Raw genomic sequence first — 24,817 nt, 5'->3', positions numbered from 1 at the left:
TCACTAACTCTAATAATCAATTGATTTTCTAGTGCAGAATCATCTGAACTTGTTTCAAAGCGGCTCTTCTAAACCGCGGATCCGGGACGAAGACTCTCACAAAAGAGTTGTGAGACAAAACTAAACTGGCAATATTTTACAGTGGGATTCGATTTGGTGAGTCACACTCTTTTAGTCTTGAATGGGATCTATAGCTTATGTTACTTCTCTGAGCTTAAAATCTATTACAGCCCGGCGGGCCTGAGAGCTAAAGATTTAGTCTTTTTGTCAGGTTGCACAATGTTGGCCCTTTATAGTAGAGGTTCCTGCTTGTCAGCATGTTTGCTGAAGTTCCTCTCACTGGGGATTTCATTGTGCTCAGACTATGCAAATTTCACAGCTAAGGCTAATACATTTGCACTGCTCCGAATCCGTGGTCGCGTGCTGAGACACAAACACACACACACACACACACACACACTTTGACGGTATTTCATTTTATTATTAATAAGTAAAATCTTAAGCTGACACTTAAAGCAAATCTCCATTCTAGAATACTTTGTTTTACCTCATGCAGACTTTATATTTGTCCCCAAAAAAGGAAGACAAATCCCCCGACAATGTAACTGTCTGAACAGATTTATTCCTCCACATTAGGAATACCTAACATCCGCACACTAACTGAAAGAAGACAGAGGGAACAAATCCCACCAGCTTAGTCCTGCACAGCGGCGTAATTGGACTGATGTTTTGTCACATGAACCTATTCTTCTCACAATTTGGAAATCTATTTTGCCGCGAATAATTTATTGTGTGTGTTAGCTGGGAGTTTCATATCTATTTGGACAGAAAGCGAGATGTAAACCTGCACCAGTCAGCAGATGAAGAGTTGGAAAGTGCAGACTGGAGAAAACGTTTAGAGACCAAATCAAAAGATTTCTACAATATTGTTTTTTTTTTAATATACACAATCACTATCAGGAGACATTGTTTCACTGCAACAGCGAGGACCTCGTGAGGTACTTCATCACGAAATAAATACAAATTCAATTATCATATAACCTGAAAAATCCCAAATCAGACTCTTCATTGAAAAGATGGATTTTTCAAAATGATTTTTTTTATATTTTTTCCACACAAAGGTACTGTTGGAAGCCGATGGTGAAGTTTGATAAGAGCTTTTCTCTCGCTCCGTCAAAAACCTTCAAAACTTTTATATCCCTGATCTCAAGGAAAAATTCTGACACTGACCCAAAGCTATGAATACATATCAAAAATGTTTTTTTTTACAATGCTACGTACACTATCTAATATCTGAAATGTGTAGTACAAGACTTCAAAATGATTTAGGAAATTTGAGATCCTCGTAGCTGAATAACCCTTGTGTTACTTCAGGGTCAAAGTGACCCATAGGCCCGAAGATACATTTTTTAGTTTTTAGTAGTTTTTAGATAGTTTTTTGTATCCCTTGTGTTGTCCTTGGGTCAAGGTGAATGACTTCCCTGGCTTCCAGAAACACATATGCAGTGGTGTAGGTATTCATCTTACCCAACGAAAACACAAGGAATACAAAAAAACATGTTTATTTTTGGGCCTTGGGACAGCGCAAGGGTGAATATCTTATACAAATGAAAGATGGAATTCATAAATGTTTATCTCGTTTGGCTCCTCAATCAGTATCTTCAGGCTTGAGAAGGAGATGTGACCAACAACTTGATCACCAGTGGATGAGAGATACATTATCATCAATCATACATAGACAGGGGTTGTGTAGTGGCAGCGTCTTTGACGGATGATTGACAGTAACAGCGGTGTTGGTTTAAATGCTGGTGACACATGAACGATTAGATTCAGAGATTTGGCATAAATTAATGTTTCTATTTTCCATTGTGTTTGTTTTCTGGAATCTGTTCATCCATCCGTCTATCTATTACCAACATAGACAAAATAATGAGATTGTTGGTAGAATTGTAGTGTATAACTTTGTATAGCTGTTAATTGATACACAGTTATTCTTCCCACTTTAGGGGGATTTAAGTTGGTTTACAAATAAAGGTAAACAAAAGATAAGATGAATGAAATTAACATTAATATTCTTTAATTTAGAACCAATAATTAATGCAGAAGGTCATAGCTGTCAACAAAGAGTCTAGTTCTGCTCAAGGTTTCTGCCGTTTGAAAAGGACTTTTCCTTGCCACTGTTTCTCCGTTATTATTACTCTAAACTCATTGTTGATTTTCTTTTCTTTTCCCCAATATAGTCATACTTTAACTGTAACGTGTCTTGAGATCATTTTGCTATGACACTTTAAATATAATCGAATTGAATTTAGTACATTGATTGACATGCCAGAGTTTAACACACTTTTCCTTAATAGTTTATTCACTTGAAAAGTTTTTTTTTTTTTAATATTTCCTAAGCATCTTTTTGTCAGTTTATAAGTGAAGAACTTGAATCTTGAATTTAGCATTTGAAGCTCATTTAAAAGCTTTCAATATATGTATATTTATGGAAGAGGATTAGGGTGAGTGTAAAAAGAAAATAATACGGTATCAGACAATTCTTGGAATTCTCACTTTAAAGTCACTGAAACTACTTCTGCTTACCCGGAGCAGGGTCGCAGTAGCAGCACCTCCAGCAAAGACCAAGACTTTCCAATCCTCAGCTACATCGTCCTACATTAACCTGCACCTCGAGCTTTTCCCATGCCAGCTACGAGATGCAGTCTCTTGTGTTTTAGTGGTAGAAAATGTCCTCAAAAGCCTTCACTTGAAGATTTATTAACTCTGAGAAGCTTTAAATAACAATTATAAGCTCATCTGGTGCTCTTTAACCACACAAGAAATAGCATAATGTCGTAAATGTATTTCTGCGTCACTCCTGGCTCTCATTCCGGTCACAGCAAAACAATCACGCTGGTGGTTTTTCCTAGAGTTCAAAGCATATTATGTGACTTTTACTATAGATATTTGATTCTACTGATAGGATTACAACTTTTGATTCATTTTTAGATCATGTATTTTTCAATCTTAACTAATGGCAGTAAGAGTGATTTGTCTCTTAAGTCTTGTTAAGATTTGTCTCCCTATTTTATTTTAATTTATTTATTTATTTTTCATGAAAAAAATTGCTGTATTTTCTGTGGCTATTAGAAAAAAACAATTTCCTGAAGGAGACCTCCTGAGGGATCAATAAAGTTTTACCTTACCTTACCTTAATACATGTTAAATAAAATCAGAGCTTATAACTAACAGACTCGTGAATGAATGGTGATGTTTTTTGAAGTTGTGTTACAAATTTCCAAGCATCTTGACACTCGCTCTTCCCAATAAAGATTGTTTGAACTCGGTGAAACGCGATCCTCCTTTTCAACCATCGCCACAAACACATCTCCGATTACCGACTCGACCAGAAACGGCGAACACTCCTCGTGGTCATCGAAACAAGGTCAACCCCAGCGATCGAACGAGGAAAACACGATTTCACTCGACGACACTCTCGGCTGTTTTTTTTTTACGATGATTCACCGCACATGGAATGAGGACCAAAGGCAAAAGTGCGGTCTAAATATAGACATATTATGTTCACATAGAGTGAGGTGGGAAAACAAGCGAGAGGTGGCAGAAATTGGGCCAATCTGTGCGCAACAACAGAGACGAAGATGGAAGGATCGGGAGAGAGAGAAGGTGCGAGAGGAAGAAGGGAGGTCAGCGGCGATGTGGAGACGAGCGGAGGAGAGGAACAGGGGGGTTGAGGTGGGTTTTCTGTGTGGAGGGGGGATCCTGAGCCCTCTGTGCTCAGCTGTCAGTGCTTCCTCTGCAGGTGGGGCAGGAAGGGATGCCAAGTCGCTCTTCTCCCACTCACACAGACACCCATGCATCTCTCTATAATGGATGCTTTACACCGGTGCCAGGGAGAGAAAGACTCAGGCCGAGAAGAGAGAAATAGAGATGGTGAGAAGACAAACGGGAAACGTGGGGGAGGGCGAGTGAGTCAAAGGAGAAAACAGGCGAAAGGAATTGAATAAAATGGCAGAGCATTAAGGCGGCTGGAAAGTGAATCAGGAACATCGCGGGATGGACAAAAAAAAAAACCCTCTTGGAGTCATTAAAACCAATCAAGACAGGAAACAGACCAGACAGTCCAGAAGCAACATCAGGCTAATTAAGCTAAAGCTTAAAGAGAAGATGGAGGCGATAAAACCCACACTGACGTTAAAGGGTTAGTTCAGCCAAAATTTAAACTTCACTTAACTTTCATACCACTCATGCTGACTAAGGGTTGGGATTACTGGAGTAATCAGTTCCTTATTTAGAGTTAAGACAAACATTTTTGTTCATTTTAATGTAGCGCCTGGAGCTCAGTTGTTCATCCAAAAATATACATTTAAAAGCATCCAAATACCTCCATAATGCTAGTCAGTAACGTCCATCTTGTATTGAAGCCTCGACATAAATAAACTTATGTAAAGTGATAGTCAACCCAAAACTCAAGTTCATTTTAATGTAGCGCCTGGAGCTACACTTAGACACATTTAAAAGCATCCAAATACCTCCATAATGCTCGTCTGTTACGTCCATCTTGTATTGAAGCCTCGACATGAATAAACATATTTAAAGTGTTAGTTCACCCAAAACTCAAGTTCATTTTAACATAGCGACTGGAGCTCCGTTTTCTTTGTCCTGGATCAGTTTTTCTTCTACCCAATATAATCGTACTTTAACTGAAAAGTGTCTTGAGATGACTTTACTATGATTTGACACTTAAAATATAATTGAATTGAATTTAGTACATTGATTGAAAGGAAAGCATTTGCCCTTGAGTTTAACACACTTTTCCTGAATAGTTTAGTTGCTTTAAAACGTTTTTCTTTAATATTTCTTAAGCATCTTTATGACAGTTATATCTTTGTCTTCTTCTTTGTCCAATAAACTTAACAACATTCTATTGTAGCGTCAACATAAAAATGTGTTCTGAAAAAACAAGTCTATATTTTAAGTGTGTTTTTAGCGGAAACTTAAAACATAGATCTTTAATTTATTTTGGAAAAATGTCTTATGTCATGGCTTCAATACAAGATGGACATTACAGACGAGGACCACTGAGGTATTTGGATGTTTTTAAGTGCCTTTTTGGATGAAGATGAAGACGAAGACAGTTGAGCTCCAGTCGCTACATTAAAATGAATATACATTTTTGTCTTTAACTCTAAAACAGAACAGATTACTCTAAAAAAATTAACCGACCCTTAGTCGATATGACGGTAAGTATAAATTCAGTGAAATTTGAAATTTTGATATATCCGTCCGACATCTTGTGATCCATTAGAAGGACGGCGTTCACCTGAGCTAACCACTTGCCTTTTGTCTCTACTCACAACTGCAGGTCACCACCACAACGACATACTCTGCAGTCATCTCATTCATCAGCCACGATTAGATTCCAAAAGCAATCTCCGAGATTCATCACCAGATGGGACTTATTATATCGTCTTGGAGAATATCGACGAGACAGACGACCAGAGCCACATGTCGCTCAAGCTGCCACGCTCCATTTCAGTTATTGTTGATCCAGCGCTACAGGTAAAGTACCCGGTGTGATGGAGGGACGGGTTTACATGATTATCCTCGGCTCTGTTCTCCACTCCATCCTCTAACCTAAATAAATCTTTATGGGCTCGAGCATCTGCTGAAAACAGAGAGTGATAAATGACAAACCACCTGTATTGTTGTTGTTTTTCCTCCACCTCTTTTTGCCTTTACAATCTGTACCATGATGCGCACAAAACAATTCGTAAAGAGTAAGGTTTAATTCAATTTATTGTGATGTTGATTAATTAATCATTATTTTATCCATTGTTGTCTAGATTAACATTATTTCATTCTATATATGACCCGAAGGCCGGAAAACAAATTTAATTTGTGTTGTCTTTTGGTCAATGTGAACCATTTCTGGGTTCCAGATGTACATGTGCAGTGATAAAGGTAGTTCATCTTGACCCAAAACAACACAAGGGATAAAACAAACACAATTATTTTGGGCCATCGGGTCAACTTGACCCTAGGATAACTCACGGGTTAATATAATATGTATATTTAATCTTTTTTGTGACATCTTAACGTGGTAAGAATAAATGTATATGATATCTTATCTTAGAACTCAGAATCCAAATCATTTTGTAAATAAGAAAGAATTTTCTTAATAATACTTTACAATAAAGAGTGCCATCAAAAGTTTGTTGTGATACAGAAATAAATATACAGTTGAAGAGCAAAAGGACCAACAAGTAATCAGAATGTGTCTTTTGGTTGATGTTCTGTGTTTCATTTCATTCTGTAAATCACTTATTATATTATATAAGTATTGTTTTTTTAATTACATTTATTTCTGAATGAAAATAAATTAACAACTAAAAAAAGGTTTTATATATGTGAAATTATTTGCACTCATTAAATAGACACCAGAGTAGTAATGATGAATAGTAAGTATATGAAACTCATGGCTTCGTGGCCAGTCGTAGCCAGTCGTAGCCAGCCAAGTAATTAGAAGTTTATATAATTTGAAGTGGCCTAAAGAAAGTATTCCATATTTATTTAAATTACTGTGTCCTGATATAATGAATATTGTGGGCCAAATATCGCCATGGTATCGAGTCGTGCGTTACCTGCGTCGTCTAGTGTGTACGACCTAGACAATGCAGATAAAAGACGAGGGCTAAGTTTCTTAGTAATACTATGATTGTGATCCATTGAGGAAACAAGCTCATGTACTTTGAGCTAGTGATGTTCTGATGAAGCTTCATGAAGCAGTGTTATTATCCTCAGAGTCCACTAGATGGCGGCCTCTGCACTATTTTCCTTTGTTTTGAACAACTGTTTGAATGAAACCTCACATCGTTTTAAACTGACGGCGCCACCTACTGACCTCTGAACAACATTACTGTGCTTCATAAAGCTTCATCAGACCATTACTATCTGTAAAGTTCTTGGCTGTGTGTAAATGGTAGAGTGAAGTGCTACAGTGAACCCCCTATCAATAAAAGTTAAATCAAAAATTGTAATTTCTTACATATGTCTGTGATTGGCCGTCTCCTGAAAGCCGAGTTGCTCAGATGGTTTGGTAAAGCACAAAGAAGCACTTGTAAATTCAAGCGTTCCTGTTACACAGAGCGGTTGCCACTCTGGTTTAATTATCACTTGTCACTGGGGGTGGAAGAATACAGCACCTGACAAGATGCTCCCTTTTCTCTTATCTGACGTCGGCCCTTTTTTTTTTTCTCGCACCCTGAGATTCAAAGACGCTCTTCAGCGAACAAGCGAATCTCTCCATGAAATGGTGCGATCGCCGGGCTAGCTTCATGCTGCTGTGGCTGGTGAAAGCCGCTGACAGCAGAGAAATTGAGTGTATTCAACTTTGACATCGTAACTCTTTAGAATGAAGCGCCAGGCATTTGCACAACAATGATAGCTGTATTGCACATGAAACGCCGCAGATGGATATTCTACTCTCTGTTCCCCGCGACTCCAATTTAAAATCCCGGGTCTGGAAGAGGTGTTTTTTCTTGACGTTTACACTTCACAGGCAATGGATCGCTGCGGCATTATTCTGCAACCCCAGAAATGGAGTCAAAAAAAAGGAGCGTGGATGGTTCATACCTACAGATGAGGCCCCAGAAAAGAGCAACGCTGGGACATCGGAGACTTATATAGGCCTGGAGGCCGTTCCACGATGAGAACATCCCGAGGGTCTCGTTCGAGATAGGAAACCCACACATGTTACTCTCAAAAGGTCACAGCTAGATTGAACATTACCATTACAACCGATGATGTAACAGAACTCTCACACACAGTCACATCTTGCTCGTTGACTTCGTTCCTGTACATAGGAATATGAGAAGGTTCCGAATATCTTGGTACTGTCGAAGAATGAAAAAAGAAAAGCAAGGAGCCCACAAGGTAACTCATGTCACGGAGTATATCTATAAGACAATAACCATAACGTCACGGCCCTAACAGACAACTTTTTATTTTATGTCGCCTACAACGATAATTAAGTATTGTACGGTCATCTCTTAACCCATAGGAAAAGTATAACATAGGATTTTTTTTAAAAAGCAAGTAATAACAACTTAATTTTACTTAAATGTGTTTCCTTTTAATCAATTTCATCAATTTTAAATCTAATGTTTCCCAGAAGTTGTTTTTCGACAAACAAATGAGACAAATTTACCTTCTGAGGGACTTAAATAGTCATGTCTCCATCTTTCATTTTGTGTTTAGATAAGAACCAGATCCATATTTTCAAAGTACTTTCACAAAACCACATTCATGATGTGTTTATGCTTTAGCAATGTTATATAGTAAACCGAAAACATTGTCTAATTAACAACAATTATAGATAGATATATTTAATAATCCCTCTGGAGATCTCCTTTGGGAAATAGGGTTTCCAGTACACAGCGGACGATAGTTTCATAAAAACAAGAACAAAGTGCAAATATATAGAACAAAAGAAAAGAGCTCTCTGTTCCATGGTCACGTGGAATTTTTTTTTAATTTTAATTTTATTTTAATAAATGTTTGATTTCTTCTTTTTTTCTCGTTCTGAATGTGCGTCTGCAGCAGTACAATGAAGAATCTATCAAAACCCTATTGGATCCAGATGGACCTTTTGAACAGGATCCTAATTGAAGCATTTGTCTGTTGTATTGTGAATGTTTTCAGAACAATTTAGGTATGTGAATTACAATAGAAGTAACTATGAAGTACAATTTTTATCAAAGAATTTGTCAAAATTTTGCTCAGGGCATGAATATAAGATCATATTTGCTGAGACCTTAGAAGTAGAAACAATGTACATTTCTGTTGCCACTGGGAATCTGCTCAGTAAAATGTCTCTTGTTTTTGGTGCGTTAGACAAGTCACTTAACAAAACTTGCATGATCTTCACACGAAAAAAAATAATTCTAAAAGCTAATTATCATTTGTTATAGCGATATGCAGCAGCCATAAAAATAAGATTATCTGTCTTTGGGGAAGGGCTCTCATGATGCGAAGATAATTGAAATTTTGTTCATCGATAGAACCGTTATTATCTTTCCGTGCACTAAAATCCAGCAGGTACTTTTTAATTTGCCCAACTCAATGTGCTAAACTGGTTTCAGAGGCAAATTTAATTTATATATTTATATCCTCGTCTGTGGCTGAGACTCAAAGTACTTCTAGAATCCTGCAACACACTTCATTGGTATGCTGGCATTAATGATTTAAAACCATGGTGCACTCACAATTTGTCATTAAATATATACTCATTCAAGAAGAAGAACTAAAACGACTAAAACTGAGACTTTTTCCCCTTAAAAACGTTGTGTGGTTGTACCTGACTTGTACCTAATAGTATATTATTATATTTTAGTCATATTCTATTTTGTTTTAGGAAGATCTGCTAAGGATTGTTTGATACATAGAGCAGTTGCTGAAATACATGCAGGTTGCTGTTCTGCAGAACGCCAATGCCCTTTTCTGCGGGGAAGGCACATACTATAAATATGCATCGTTAATTATGAAATAACCAGAGAAACATTAGTAAGGATTATTCTCCAGCAGATTTCTTCATTACGCTCGGATCCAAATGCTATGAAAAGGTCTTTGAGTTATGAGCCGATTTAATACATCGTTGTAAGCCAACAAGACTTTCTTACAACGACTTCTGGATTAGGGTCGTCAAACTGGATCAAACAGGAAGCCGACAATTATTTTTAATTATTTAAAGGACAACTATTGTGAAAACCCAACTCTTAGGACTCACTCATATGTTTCAAATGTTGAGGTCTTCCTCTTCAAGATGCAGTAAGTCCCTCATCATGACCATGTTTTGAAGTTATTACTTGATAAAGCTCCCCCCGTCTGAAATATCAGCGAACGAGAGGTTACGAAAGCCCATTGTGATGTAACAACGGCTTCACTCCTCCTCCAGCCAACTGTAATCACGCCCTGCTTTGTTTTAAGTCTCTTGGAGGTCGAGACTTCTGGTATTGATGGCGCACGGTTACAAACCTTGATGTCTAACACCATAATGAAAGAGTGGGTGTGGTTATGGTTAACAAGAAAAAACTGTTTTTTTCAGTGGGCGGGGCTTAAGCACGTTTTCTAATGTAAATACTGTATTTCAAGGATAAGAGAATTTTGTACTATACTAAGATACTAATGAGTACAATAGAGGTCCAGGATCTATTTAAGACGCACTTAAATCAACGTATTAATTGCACTTAAAGTATTTAATTTTATTTAGCTGTCCACTTTTATGTTATAGTATCTTATTGTGTTTTATTAATCCGATTTTATTTCATACATATTTATATTTATCTTATTTTATATTATACTGTCAATTACAATACTGGAAACAATCTTGTTTCGTATTTTCAAAGTCTCTCTTTAACGATTAAAATCAATAATCACTTTTCCTTATCTTATCTTAAACAATATCATGTAGGAGACCATATCAATATGACCATTTGAATTTTTAAATGAAGGACCGATGATGTATCTAGCAAGCCCCATCACACTAGAGTTTAACATATGATGTCCAAAATAGTTTTCCAAACCAATTAGCCACATCATTTCAAAAGTGAATCAAGTCTTCCCTTCATTAACAACTTTTCATTTCAAAATGATCTGCCTGACTTCTAAGTGCCACGACATTCGTCAAATACTTGTCAATCATATTTCTATTTTGGACCAACATCTTATAATTGGCCAGCATGACTACTAGACTTGTAAATAGTGAACTGATCATAACTTTGGTTTAATTATTTGATTTGAAATAACTTCCAATTAATCCTAACTATACTATGTATCAAAAGTAGACATAGAGTAATGATATATCTCACTTTGTTTCTGCTCTCATATCCCCCCCCATATCCAGTCAGTTCAGATTAATGACATCACCAGACAAAGTTGAACCTCCGGAAAAAAAAGGGAAAGACAAAATCTCCCTGGAAAAAATCTGTTGCAAAACCACTTTAAGCTGAAAAAAAGGACATCGTTGTTTTCGATTAAAGCTCAAACTAAGCCTGTCATACTTGACCGTATTTCAACACCGATGATTGTTTTAGATGAATGCGTTAATCCTCGGGAATGCGATAGGGCAAAGAGAATTGGATTAATGGAACAACTGACGTTATTTGTATGGAAATGTGATGACTAACATCACGGGTCATTACAGACAAAGGCTTTCGTATTCACACACTGAAGGAGATTACTGTTTGTGGTACGGGAGCTTATGTCCGTATCATTAAATATTAATCCTTTTATTGCAATATGTTACAAAAGGAGTTTAATACTTACAATGGTAATTTCAATGTGGTAATTGTGCTGTGTAATTATTTGCCATCAGCCTCTATCAGCATCATTAGGCCTATTTTATACCACACTGACTCGCTGTCTAAGGAAATATGAGCTCAGCAAGAAAGAAAGTTTTATTGATGTTTAATATTCACTGATTCTATTTTCAAACTGAGCGAACATGCATGGTTTAAACTGCTTTAATCTACATTTAAACAAAGAGGAAAACATGTTTTTTTTATAATTACAAGGGACCTGTAAATGGGGTCCCGTGACTATCCCTTGATGTGGGCTCCAGTCCCAGATCACCCAGGCGTGTCAGACCACAATTTTATTTATTCCTTACAATATAACAATGCTGAAAAGGTAAGCTCTTCTAATGGAATAATCCAACTTTTTTTTTCGAATTTATTTCTAAATGGACCAGCTGGCTGAGTATTGTATTTACAGTTGTATATAGGGCTGATGTGTTTTGTGGCCTTATGATAGGTTATATGTCATGTTTAGATAATTTTACAATGAAATTATAATAGCAAGTCAATCATAAAATTGGGTTTAGTCTTCTGGTGACCTAGGCTCCGGCAAGGGTTTCATTGATTTTATTTGCAGGACAAATATATAGTTTTTATAGTCGAAACCCTTATGAAATGGTAAATTTAAATAATACAAAAAGTATTTAAAAATATTAATATAATAAAAATGTTGCCAAACCTAAAGCCTGTGGGCCAAATATGGCCTAAAAGTCATTGTATGTGGCCCACTGGAAAAATGTACCTCTGTTATAAATTGCAGACAAACTAGGAGAACCGCGAGTTATACAGAGTTATACATTATTATTTCATTAATATGAAAAAAGGTCTCCATAAAGAAAGAATGCTAACAAGTTTCAGATGGCGGGGTGGTAACTTTTGAAAATCAGTACAATGAGATAAAACATTTTAAGTATCGATACATTTTTAAGTTTCAATATTTCTGACAATGATACAGTTTCATGTTGATTACTGACCTGTAAAGATGTTTAACATAAGATAAGGAACACTGATTATGGATGTCAACTATCATACGGAGACTTCAAATAAGAGTTAAACTGAATTATTGCATTAAATAATTAAATAAAAACACAGAGATAGTTAAGAGGTAGATAGAGACAGTTAAGATAGATCAAGCCTCCAAAAATGAAAAGACAATAGGACATTCAGACTCACACTTGTTACAGTTTGGTAAATAAACATTTGGCTCGACTATCCCTTGTCTGATTCAGTTTGACTCCCCTGATTTAGGTGAAAATATTTCTCTGGACTTTCTCTTGACACAAAGTAATTTCATGCTGTTGTTAAAATCTGGAGTCGCAGATCTACAGCGAGATTGAAACATGTTTTTTATGTCATTCACAACACTTCCAACATCTATTTTGATATATTCATACACATTAAAGAGTGCATAAAATGGACACCAGTTTCTTAGAATGACCTATATAACATGAAATCGTGGCTCTGAATATCAAGCTGTTTCCATTTTCGTCGTTTGAGAAAATAATTTAGCAAATATATTCATAACGTGATAAGTCACGACATAAATAGCTTCTTTTGAAAGCGAATATCCACCAGGCTTTCCAGCCTCGGAGTCATTCTTTGATTTCACAGAACGCAATCCTTTACTTAATCACTTACCATGCTACTTTTTTTTTTTAAAACTCATAATGGATTTGGGAACTTGTTAACTTAAAAATTGAGTGGGATCACACTGAGCTCTCAGTGTTTGCAGAGCGTTAAAAAGCTCTGGTTAGTATTGCGCCGGGTGTGATGGCAGCTAAAGCATTTAGCATGCACATTTATGGTCCTCAATAACCCAGAAGTCTTCATAAAAATAAAAGCTGACATTGGCATGAAGGATCCTCACACTAGCTGTCTTTAATGTCCACAATGTTCCATTAAAACGGGAGCACTTCCTCACAAGTGGAGCTTTTATCCTGATTGCTTACAGGAAGAGAGAAGGGGGGGAGGAACCAGTGACCTTCAGTGCCTTTCAACTGGCCCCTTCCCTCCTGTATATTTGAACTAAGGTATCCGCGATCGGGTTGTACAATTATGAAAAATAATTGCCATGTTTTCCTCAATATTGTGATTAATCAAATGAACAATATCACATGTTTTTACTTTGTAATTGTGAAAGTGATAATTGTGATGAATTGTGTTCATTAAAGCTTTCGAAAAGTTTGGTTGTGATATCAGAAGGCTGTTGAGTCACTGGTAGCCGGTAGCGTTTTAGCCGTACAGTTGCTGCTGTACTGCTCGTAAGTCACGGGACCGGAAGTCAAAAAGATTGAAATCGATTAAATCGAAAATGCAATTAATCGTTCAGCCCGAATCCATGATGATGCAAAGATGTGGTTTAAGATTAACAGGAACTTTTGAAAAAGGAAAAAAAAAGAGACTCGTAAACGAGCCACTTGCTATTCCGATCATGCAAAAGCCATCTTACGTTTCATATCATAATTATTATGAGGCGATAGTGGGAAAGCCATATCTGCATGTTCAATTAGTGGCTGTGAGATTTCGCTAATGCAAGGGACTGTCTAATGTCCTTGACTCTGAACCTTTTCAACTCGCTTCCGTTTGATGCCTGGGAAAGAGGAAGATGGGTTTCTATATTTCCCACTCCGGGAACACAAATGTTGGGCTGCATTTAATAAGGCGGTCAAGATAACTCTCCTGCTGGGAGAGATGGTGCTTCTAATGACCATTTCCGAGTCTCTGATGTGCGGCTCGCCACAAAACAGACGAAGCCGTCATCTTAATAAAAGAGCGTAATGCCGACAGCGGAGCTAAACGCAAGGAAAGGGAGACGCACCCTCGGCGAGTGTGGACTGCGGAGGCAGAGAGACAGATGGGTGCAGTGAAGAGGAGATTAGATGGAGGAGGCAGTGCATCGACCAGGCTGGAAAATCCAGCCCTCACGAGAGGAACGTCCTGGTCAGCCTTCACGCAAACCAGACGAGGGAGGCTTGTGATGGATGTGGCCGGTGACTGGATCCCTAGGCACGCCTACACTGAGAAACCACCAAGGCCAGGCCGGCGGGGCAGGCAATCAAAAAGAAGGGCCTCCGGGCCCCGGATGATATAGGAGGATCCAGCTTATTAAATAGGCTTCAGGAGGTGCACCGAGCATTTGAAGTAAGTTGTCACTCCGCCACCAACAGGCATGAAAGAGTCTCTGTTTGAGTCTTTGCTCTGAAGGCAGCGATAAAACAGTGTGTACACTTAGAGTGGGAATACTGTCATTAAATACCGCCACACACCAGGGAGCTGAAGAGCGTGTCGGCGCTTGATTCTTCACGAACAGAAACAATAAAACCGATTTATCGTGTGAGCACCGATTAAAACCATCTTGAAACCACATCACAATGATCCAAATCATTCGGCAAATATTAAATCAAACGTTTTTTAAAGAATCTAAAAGGGTCCATTTCCATTGTTCGTTTGGCTGTTGAAACTCTTGACGATGTTGAAGGAAATGAAAAAAAAAATACTATAAACCTCATCTGTGAAATTCAGGGCTCGAGGGCCAAATTTGGCCGGTTAGGTCATTTATTCGGCCCAATGGATTGTTGATAATAAATTAATTCAAAATCCATGTTAAAGTTGTTTTGCGGCCTTATAATGGGCCAGTTTTTATACCTATAAGATATCGACCAAATTATATCTATGAAACAATTATGAAGCAAATTCGGAGAGACCAAATCATCTTTCCTGTTACCGAAACTCAAATGTAAGAACCTTTTTGGCCCCTTTTGGGATTGAGTTTGATACCCTTTCTATAAATAATCATGCAATCAAAAACATGTACAATTCTATTTAAAATACGGATAAACAAAAGTTTTTTTTTTTTTTAATGTTTTCTTATCTGTAAAGGATCGTATTTGTGAAACTCAAAGGCCTGGGGGTGAAATATGTCCTGCCAAGTGATTTTATGAAATCATGATCTAAAAAGAATCACCAGTGTTAACACTAGAAGTAGCACCATTTTGCAGTTCTACCTAAAAAACCCTAAGGGCAGCCGATCTGCTGGAAACTACCTGTGGACACTCATTTTGTTAGAATGTAGTTAAACTAATAAATTGATCAAAAAATACTTCCTACTTGCAAAAACAGAGCTAATTTAACGAAATTTAACCTCCAAGAATTAGATTTCCTGACTGGGTAACTATGTTAGCAGTGTCGTTTCCACCTTGTATTAAAATTAAACTAATAAAATCGATCTAATAATGGACAAACTGATACTAGCTAAGATAGTACAAATATAAGTCCATTTAAAATGTAAACAAATTGTACCTTGATTATCCACAAGATCTGATTTATGGAGTAATTTAACAATACAACCAGTTTTTATATCTCCTTCTTATTTCTAATCTGCGTGGTATGAAAGCTTAAATAGCGCACAGACTTTCAAGCAAGTGTTGTCTGTGTTGTGATGGTAATAAGTACAAATAAAATGGTAATTTAAATATACAGGTTGAATACAAAGGAAGGCAAATGCAAAGCGCTTTTGTTTCTTATCGTGTCCACAGTCTTGAGCAACACCTGTTTTCACTTCAGCGTGACCACCAGGAAGGAGAGGAGAAAGAACGTCACAGCAGAGGTGGTGAAAACAGGTGCAAAAAATCCTCCCTTACATTTCCTATCACATCCTGCAGCCCACTTCAGTCCCCAACTGTATGTAATTACAGCGGGCTGAGCTCCGAGAGAGACTGCGAGAAATCAGATTGCTATTGCTAACATTCACAGCAGGGCAGAAAGCCTTAACTTTCAATTTCCTTAAGTTCCGACTGGCTCACTTTTTCTTTTTTTTTTCCCTGGAAACCCACCAGTGGGGCATACATTTCCATTCACGGGAAAACAGACTTGATAATATCCTATTTACGAGGAGGAAGAGGAGATGGTTTCAGTGGCGGCATAATGACATGGTACACAGAGCACAGCATTATGGAGTATGAATAAAAAGGCTCCTCTGCTAACCGAAAATTCAGACGCAGTCATCATTCATTGGAGGAAATCAAAGCAATTAGTGACACTTTGGGGCAAAATTGGAGAACACGAAAGCATATTATGAATACTTTGCTGGGAAACTGAGACTGGAGCAGATCAATCATTTCAACAGTATAAAAGGAGGAAACATACAACTTGTAATGACAACAAGGTAAAGCTTACTGAATGCTTTAAAATAATAATAATAATGTAAATATAAACATGGCTAAGCTGGTTCCTGAAATAGAAGACGCACTTTGAGACCATGATACGTCTATGTAAAGGATGATGCAGTGTCTACTGGCCACTGCGGGGTGCAGTCACAAGTTGACGTTCATGGATGATGATTAAAGCTACAAGTCATTCATTTCAGCTGGAGCGGCTCCTGCACGAACACACCTACAAGCAGCGGGGCTCCACTTTAATTCAGTGATGCATCGGAGGAGTCGCGGTATTAGTGTGAGCGATGTTTATTGCGTGTCTACGTTTAGCGCACATACTGCATTTAGAATTAAAGACACGGGCGACAACAGCGGTAAATCACGGCGAAGTAGCATTAAGTAAGCCCCCAGATAAACAACACCCTTTAAATGAGAAATATGTGCATGCCGGTTAGCATTAGCTTCCTGGTACTTGCCAATTTTTTTGCTTCATGTCTGGCAAACTTTAATCCGTTTTTTTTTTCACCCCCCCAAGCACCATTTTGTCACACACATTATTTTCTGGTATTAAATGTGGGATTAAGGTGTGCCGGACTTATCGGTCGTGTAAATGGAATATGGATCTCAAAGGAATTTAAGGACTAAAACACAGACAGAGAGAGAAAGGTGTGCCACTGCTTTTCTTTAAAACCCTTTTTCTCCTTCTAACATAGATCTCCAAACAATGTGTTATTATCATTAATTTAACATATTTTATGACAGAGCGCTACATGATGTTTTGCTTTTCAGTTGTATTTGTTTGAAATACAATGAATACATTCTAGAATCTGCCTGTGTCTTGTTCTAAAAATACCTCACGGCAAATAATGTTTCATGTCTTTATGATCAGAAAACACAAGACTCCATATGTAACAAAAAAAAGTTTGAATTATTATGTAGTATTACTAGAAGTGTTTTACACATTTCTTTAATTATTCTTTTCACAAGTGTTATAACACAACACTTATAATACATTGTCTTTAATTTAATTTAAAGAGGCAATGAATTAAAACATTTGGAATTTAGAACAGTTTTTAAATTATTGGAATTAGAATATATAACTGAATATGTAGAAAAACAACTCATTCTACCTTTTTATATACACATTATATAATTGAACTATTCCAAAAATTATAATGTATTTAAAAGAAAACAACATTACAATTTTAAAAGAATGTCACAGATGTGATCTTTAATTCAACCATTAAATAATATTCACTACTCTATTCATATAGAGTAATGAATATTAAGTGAATATATAAGATAAGTGCTGTTATTTTATATGAAATAAGATAAACAATAATATAACAATGATAATAACTTACATAGGAAATAAGTTTTCTGTACAAATCAAAAAGAAATCAAATAAATAATACAAAATAAAAAAATATCTGCTCATTTGTAATCGCTAATAAGATTAATAAAAAAATCGAATGGTTTTATGTGTAATGTATATACAAAATAAATACTGTATGTTTTGAAGTGTATTGAAGCATGTTAATAACAGATGTATCCTATATGTAATAGACAATGATCAGCTTCAACAATTCCCAGAATGCACTGCAACAGTTCTGATGTTTACTTCCAACATTAACCAGCAGAGATAGATAAAAAAAAATGTTTGCTGTACCTTCAGAATGGTGAGAGAGAGTCAACAGGCTGACACAGGACGCTCCGATTCCAGAACCAAACACCGTTATACGATTGGAGTCTCCTCCAAAGAAGCCGATGTTCTCGCTGATCCACCTCAGAGCCTGGATCTGGTCCAGTAGCCCATAGTTCCCTTTTGCTGCCTGATCGCCGGTGCTGAGGAATCCTGGGGGAAAAAAAGAAGATCCAGTGCCTTAAATAAAATGTCAGCTATACAACCAGATTTATTTTATTGAGGAAGACCTTTCCAGCAGGTGACAACAAGAATTACAATCCGACAAGGTTGTTGGGAAAATGTATGTGTGTGTGTGTGACCACATGTCATCTGCACCTTATGGAAAATCAATAGCATGACTCTGCGGCTGAACACCCATCATCGGATGAAGGAAAGCCATTCGCATCATTGAAAACTCAGAGACAGAGAGGTGATCTTAGGAAGGTATTGTTGTTATGGATGCTGCATGTTTCTGAGAGTTATTAGAGATCACACACCGTTGCTGTCTGAGCTACACAAACCCTCCCTGGAAGATCACAGCCTCTCAGTGTCTCTATAATCTCTGATACCGTGTCCAAGTTGAACACCCTCATGGGCGCATCCTAACTCATATTACACAACCCCCTCTACCCGCATCGCAGGTCTGAGCCCAGATGAATGATGGGTAATCGAGAGTCAGGGGAGAAGATCAAAGGCGAGAAATCCCGGAAGGCCCATTGGTGGACTGAGTGTCCATCAAAGCGATGAACAAGCATCCGAGGTGACAGGGAGAGGATAAGTGTGGACACTGTTCACCGCAACAACGTTACTAAACAGTTCACAAGACAGTTGACAACAACTGCTGCAGTTGTTTTTTATCTCATTACAAAAATAAAATAAATCATCATTGTGTAATGTTTTGAGTATCACGATTTACCAAAATCCGAATAGACTAATGTGCATGTTGAACTATAGAGATTAGAGTAATAGAGAAAAAATATATATAAAAAAGTGAAACGATTTTTGGAGTAAAGGATTATGATGAGAGCTTTTGATGAAAGAGAAAAAACATGAAGATAATAAAGGTTAATTGAGCCTCAAAAAAATGAAATGTAAAATGTTCTTTGGTCGGCAACCAAACTAAAATGTTGTGTGGTGACAAAACACACCTCTGCCAAGAAGGTAATTTAGTTTGACTTTATTAAACGGCGCATACAATCAAAGCAATGAAACATAATATTTTAAATTTGTATTGAAGCTAACTTCCTGTGACACAGCTTTATATGGTTTATAGTTGAACAATGGGTTTGTAAAATAATACAATTTGTTTTTTTATTAACAATTTATAACTAACATTTGTGTTCATTTTTACGTTGCATTGAAACTTTATTTTATCAGTTTTTTAAGGTTAATATTTTAGTAAAGTTTGTTTTAAATAAAATATTTTCCAATCACCCCATAAATATTTACGATGTTTCTCATTTTTGTGTTGTAATTAAACTTCCCGTCGCTACATGGCATCAGTCTTTACTTCGGCCAGAGCTAAATAAACAATGAAATCAGGGCAATGGCTGAGGACAAGTGGATACAGTAGAATCAAACAGCTTTTAAAGCTTATGTTTGGATATATTTTGGTAAAAGAAAAATAGTACTGAACAAATCTTATTTATCTTATTCATCTTATCCATCAGACAGAAAGCAATATTTGCACGTCAACCACCTCTCATTGGCACACACTAAGGTCAGCTATGGTGTCCCACAAGGTTCTGCTCTTGGTCCAATCCTATTCACAATCTACATTCTTCCACTGGGGAACTTGATAAGAAGACTTCACTGTTATGCTGATGACAGTCAACTGTATTTGTCAATGAAGCCAGATGAAAGAAATCAGCTATCACAAATACAGTACTATATTACAGATATTAATTATTGAATGACCCAAAACTTCCTTTTACTGAAAAAACTGAGGTTCTACTACTTGGTCCATAAGATCTCAGACAATCCCTAACTAATGATCTAGCTATCCAAAAATGGACTTGCCTCTGCAAGAGTCTTGGTCTTTGCTTTGACAAGGACTTTTTAACTCACAAGTAAAATAAATCTCACAGACTGCCTACTATCACCTTTTTAACATTTAAAAATATCATGCATTTCCTTCCACTGCTGAGAAGCTCGTTCATGCTTTTGTTACCTCCAGGCTGGACTATTGAAAGTGATTTTATGTTGTATGATGTGTCCTTCAAAGTGGCGTTTTTCTATTTTCGAAAAGAAAATTACGAAACCTCCAAAGGGATTCAATCGGAAACTACTTAAAAAATACTTTAAATCAGCAAATTTCAAGCAAATTCTAAAAGGGTTATTCTTAGTTATTATTTGAAAAAACAAAAAATACATTTTATGGAACCATCATGAACAATTCCAGCACTCCTGGATAACCACCAAGCGCCAGCACTAACTTGATAACCACACTTTTAACCAGTATAATTTCCTCCATTTACTTTATCAATTTTATGTTGCATCTTTTTTTGCATTTAGGTAATTCATTGACAGGAATTAAGTTAAGTTAACAGCAGGTGGCAGAAGCATTTCGAAACCAAGAAGAAGCTACCAAATCTCTCTCGTTAATCCTTCAAAAGATTTGTGGATCCTGGTCAAAATGATGGTCATCCGGGGAAAAACCTCCTCATTATCAGATATTCTGCATATTGTTGATCCAAGAAAATACAAATATATTCCTTAAGGTCAAACAATGCAATTAGTTTTCAAGGAAAGTCGTTTTTTTTGTTGCCCTTTGACCTGTTGTTCTGCGGAGAGAGTAAACAATTTGAATCCCAAATAACAGGAGTGTATTCCCACCCCCAACATTACACCTGCCCTGAACCAAGTGGCTGTTGGCATCAACAAACAGAAGGGGCAGGGCAGAGGGCAGACTGGGAATCTGGCACAGGAAGTATGGTCGGAAACAAATGGATCAACAGATGGTCTCCTTCAGATGCGTCCCAAAGGACGACAGAGCAGCGTGGCACATGTAGAGAGAGAGTGATAGAGACAGGGGCACACACACACACACACACACACACACACACACACACACACACACACACACACACACACACACACACACACACACACACACACACACACACACACACACACACACACACACACACACACACACACACACACACACACACACACACACACACACACACACACACACACACACACACACACCAAAAACAATTGAAAACCATTCCCATCCTTTCTCTCCGCTCACAGCTCCTCCCTGTGCGCCGTCAAAACTTAAGGCCGAACAGCTTTTCACAACCCTGAGAATGGAGACGAGACATTTATCTCCAAGAATAAACCCTCATTTGCCAAATGCTTCCCACTTCAACAAGTGCATGTCGGCGAGGTTGTGACCTGTCACACGCAAAAGGGATTGGCTGTTACTCTTAGCCTAATTGGAAAAATACATCCAACATTATCCGCTGGGATTTTTTTCAATATATAATGCATCACTTTAGAGAAAACTCAACGAATGAGATCGAAGCGAAAAAACAACCTATTGTTTCACTCACTCGTGCAGGCTTTTTTTGTTTGAACTCTTAAATGAAAGTGGTCATTAAAATGTAGAGGTGGAAACCAATATCTCAGACAACAGGACAAGCTGAAGGCGCCATTTAAAAATACATCTAATATAGCTGCTGGTTATGTTTTAATTGGAAAGGTGACAGGAAGTGTTTTCTTCAGAAAGCAATTAAGATAGCAAAGTAATTGTTTTTAATGGTAAGCTATTTCTATTTTTATGACAGGCTATTATCTTTATGTCTTGGCGCTGGAGGTGTTTGTTTTATGTAATTTATGCCCATCATGTCTTCATTTTCCGTTGATTTACAGGGATGCCGAAAGCCCTGCTTACCTACAGTTCTATTTGGTTGTTTAAATCAGTCTTTTTCAACTTGTTACATCACTTCATCCTTTACTTTAAACCTCAAGATTGTCCCTGACTTTAACCTCCGTCCTCCGCTCTATCAATAAAAACCTTTACATCAAGATCCTGTCAGACCTTTTTTTTTTTAATTTGTTAAAAAACTTCAAAGTTCAGGAGAAACTTTATTTGAAAACTCAACAGAGCCCACTATGTCATTATTAGCTTGCAAATCAATCTCGCCAGTGGCAGCGTCTCAGAGAGTCACCGTCAGTCTCAGATCTGACTGAAGTTTGGCAAATTGTTAAAAATGTACTTTTAGTGAAACTGTGTAGGATGGTAAAAAAAAAACAGAGAGAGAGAGAAAGATCTCTTTGTTTCATTAGTTTGAGGCAAATAAAAATGCTGCCAGATGTCAGAGGGAGATGGAAATTCTAGATGATTAATGTGGTGCTTGGAGTCAAATTTCAGGAGAGTTTTGCTCTTTTTTTTTACTAAGCCTGATAAATAAGACAACTTTGAATTTGCACTGAGTAAATTGGGTTTAACTTGTTTCCTTTTGTAACACGTTCTAAATAAAATGTAGGTGTAAAGCTAGTGTGCAAGAGTGAGACATTGCGTGAATGAAAGAATACATTTTATCCACGTTTGAAAATTGTTTTTATATATATTGAAGACATAAACATATATAAACATATATATATATATATATATATATATATATATACACGTTTGCAATGAAACCTGGTCAACCCATCATTAGAGTTGTTTTTATAAATCTCTGTAAAATAATACCATTTTCCCAGGTGGGAATAAGTATATATTGTGCACTACATACAACATAGTCAACATTTTTAGATGTGTAAAACAACAATTTTAGCCCTACAACAAAATTGTGTGTTCACTTGTCACACACAGTAAATGTAAGTTGGGGATTAATAATCAATTGGATGTAAGAGATTAACCGAGACACACATTAAACTGATATAAAAGTGTCAGGCATCATTTTTTTTCCAAGGAACTCTTGATTTCCTCCCAAAGTCAGAGTTCAATCAGACAATCAAGTACAGAATTTTGCTAAAACCAATTATTGGGGCACAAAAATTAGGACACATTTTCCAAAGTATTCATTTTTTCTTAACCAAATGAATCATAATTGGTTAGAAAGAAAAATCATTGTTGAACCAACCAATACCTAACAACTTGTCCGAACACAATCTTTAGAAATCTGTCTTGTCTCGTTTCACTATGTTTTTACATCAACCAAACAACAAACGTGTGTTAACATAGTGTGAGAAATCAATGTTATTTATATTATCGATAATGTCATGTCTCAAGTTATATTCTAGTCTCAAAAAATTAATTTTACGAAAGATAAATAGAGAAACTAATCATCGAGTTAATACCATCTAGTGGTGAAAATCCAACTATCAAGACGTTCCAGGGAAAGGTTTTGTCCATTCAGAGAAAAGCGTTGCTTTTTTTTGTCGAGCATGTTCTTCTTGAAAGCTCCCAGTATATCACAGTGCAAATGCCAAAAGACGTTATTATTAATTGTGTTGCCACACTCATCGTGAACAATTATTATGCACCATTAACCAACAACTTAACTTAATGGAGAATGAAAATAGAATGATTGTGTCATGTTTCAACTAATCGTACACAGTACGAGACGAAAACTTCCATATGTTTCCAGTTCATGTACAGAAAGATTTGTTTTCCTTGTCATCTTTGAAGAGAATAGAATAATTAAACTATGTTCTTTCGAAATTCAAATTCAAATGGCCAGATTGTGTGCCAACCACTTGTTATATACTTTGCTTTTTGTCCAAATCGGGTTGTCATATTGTTCCCAGATCATGTACCGACACCTTCCAACACCAACCCTCAGTATGGCATATTCATGACACTCAAAACCTGTTGCGCTCTGATGTAGCAATCCTAAAACAAAGTTGATTTCAAAATCAACACATTCGGTCACCATAGTTACAAGAAAGATCATTTATTTAACCCCTCATGTTATCTATGAAACACATTTTTTTGCAGTATCCCTTGTGTTGTCTTTGGGTAAAACTCTCTTTATATAAACTTAATACTTACATTAGAAAATCTTCTCATACCCCGCCCACGGATTTCAGAAGGGGGAGAAATTTATAGAGTAATGACGTAACAACATGGTCATGGGACTTACTGCATCTTGAAGAGGAAGATTTAAACATTTAAAACATGTAACACCAACGAAATTAATTCATCCTTTCATTGTTCTTTGATGCACAACAACCTCTAAAGCAAACAGCTGAACAGTCAACCTTATCAGGCAGTGGTTTTAATAAATATATTGTTATTTGTTTATCCTGAATAAAGACTTGCTATAACATCATTATAAAGTAATAAGATGTATTGCAGTTCGTGTTCTTGTGTGCGTTTGTCATTGATAAACAAAAAAAAAACAAAGTTAGAAAAGAAAAATATTTCTATGCGCTCAATAAAAGCCAGTAGAAGCTTCAGGCTTCTCGGAGAAATAGGTTACAATTTTCCAAATCTAGCAGATGATCTCTGTCTGATCATCTCTGCGTGGGCTCTGGCTGAACATGTACAGTGATGTGTTGTGTTCACAGCTCACACCTACACAGGACCTTGGGATTCTGGGCTTCAGCTCAGAACTTCCAGACATTTTTTTGCCAAGCTGCACCGTGTTTCTATGCGGCACTGCTGC

General features: G+C 36.9%; 1 protein-coding gene across 2 annotated transcripts in view; it reads right to left on the bottom strand.

The window, feature by feature from the left end:
* The window catches only part of nlgn3a (neuroligin 3a), a 207,340-nt gene that overhangs the window by 55,506 nt on the left and 127,017 nt on the right, over positions 1-24,817 (bottom strand). For both annotated transcript variants that reach the window (XM_087799797.1, XM_087799798.1), the window contains one exon: positions 18,177-18,362. In XM_087799797.1, coding sequence (XP_087655923.1) covers positions 18,177-18,362 — 186 coding nt within the window. The remainder of the gene's footprint in view (positions 1-18,176; positions 18,363-24,817) is intronic.

The sequence above is a fragment of the Callionymus lyra genome, chromosome 9 (assembly GCF_982586985.1).
Source record: "Callionymus lyra chromosome 9, fCalLyr1.hap1.1, whole genome shotgun sequence".
NCBI lineage: Eukaryota > Metazoa > Chordata > Actinopteri > Syngnathiformes > Callionymidae > Callionymus > Callionymus lyra.
This window is presented reverse-complemented; position numbering and strand designations above follow the sequence as displayed.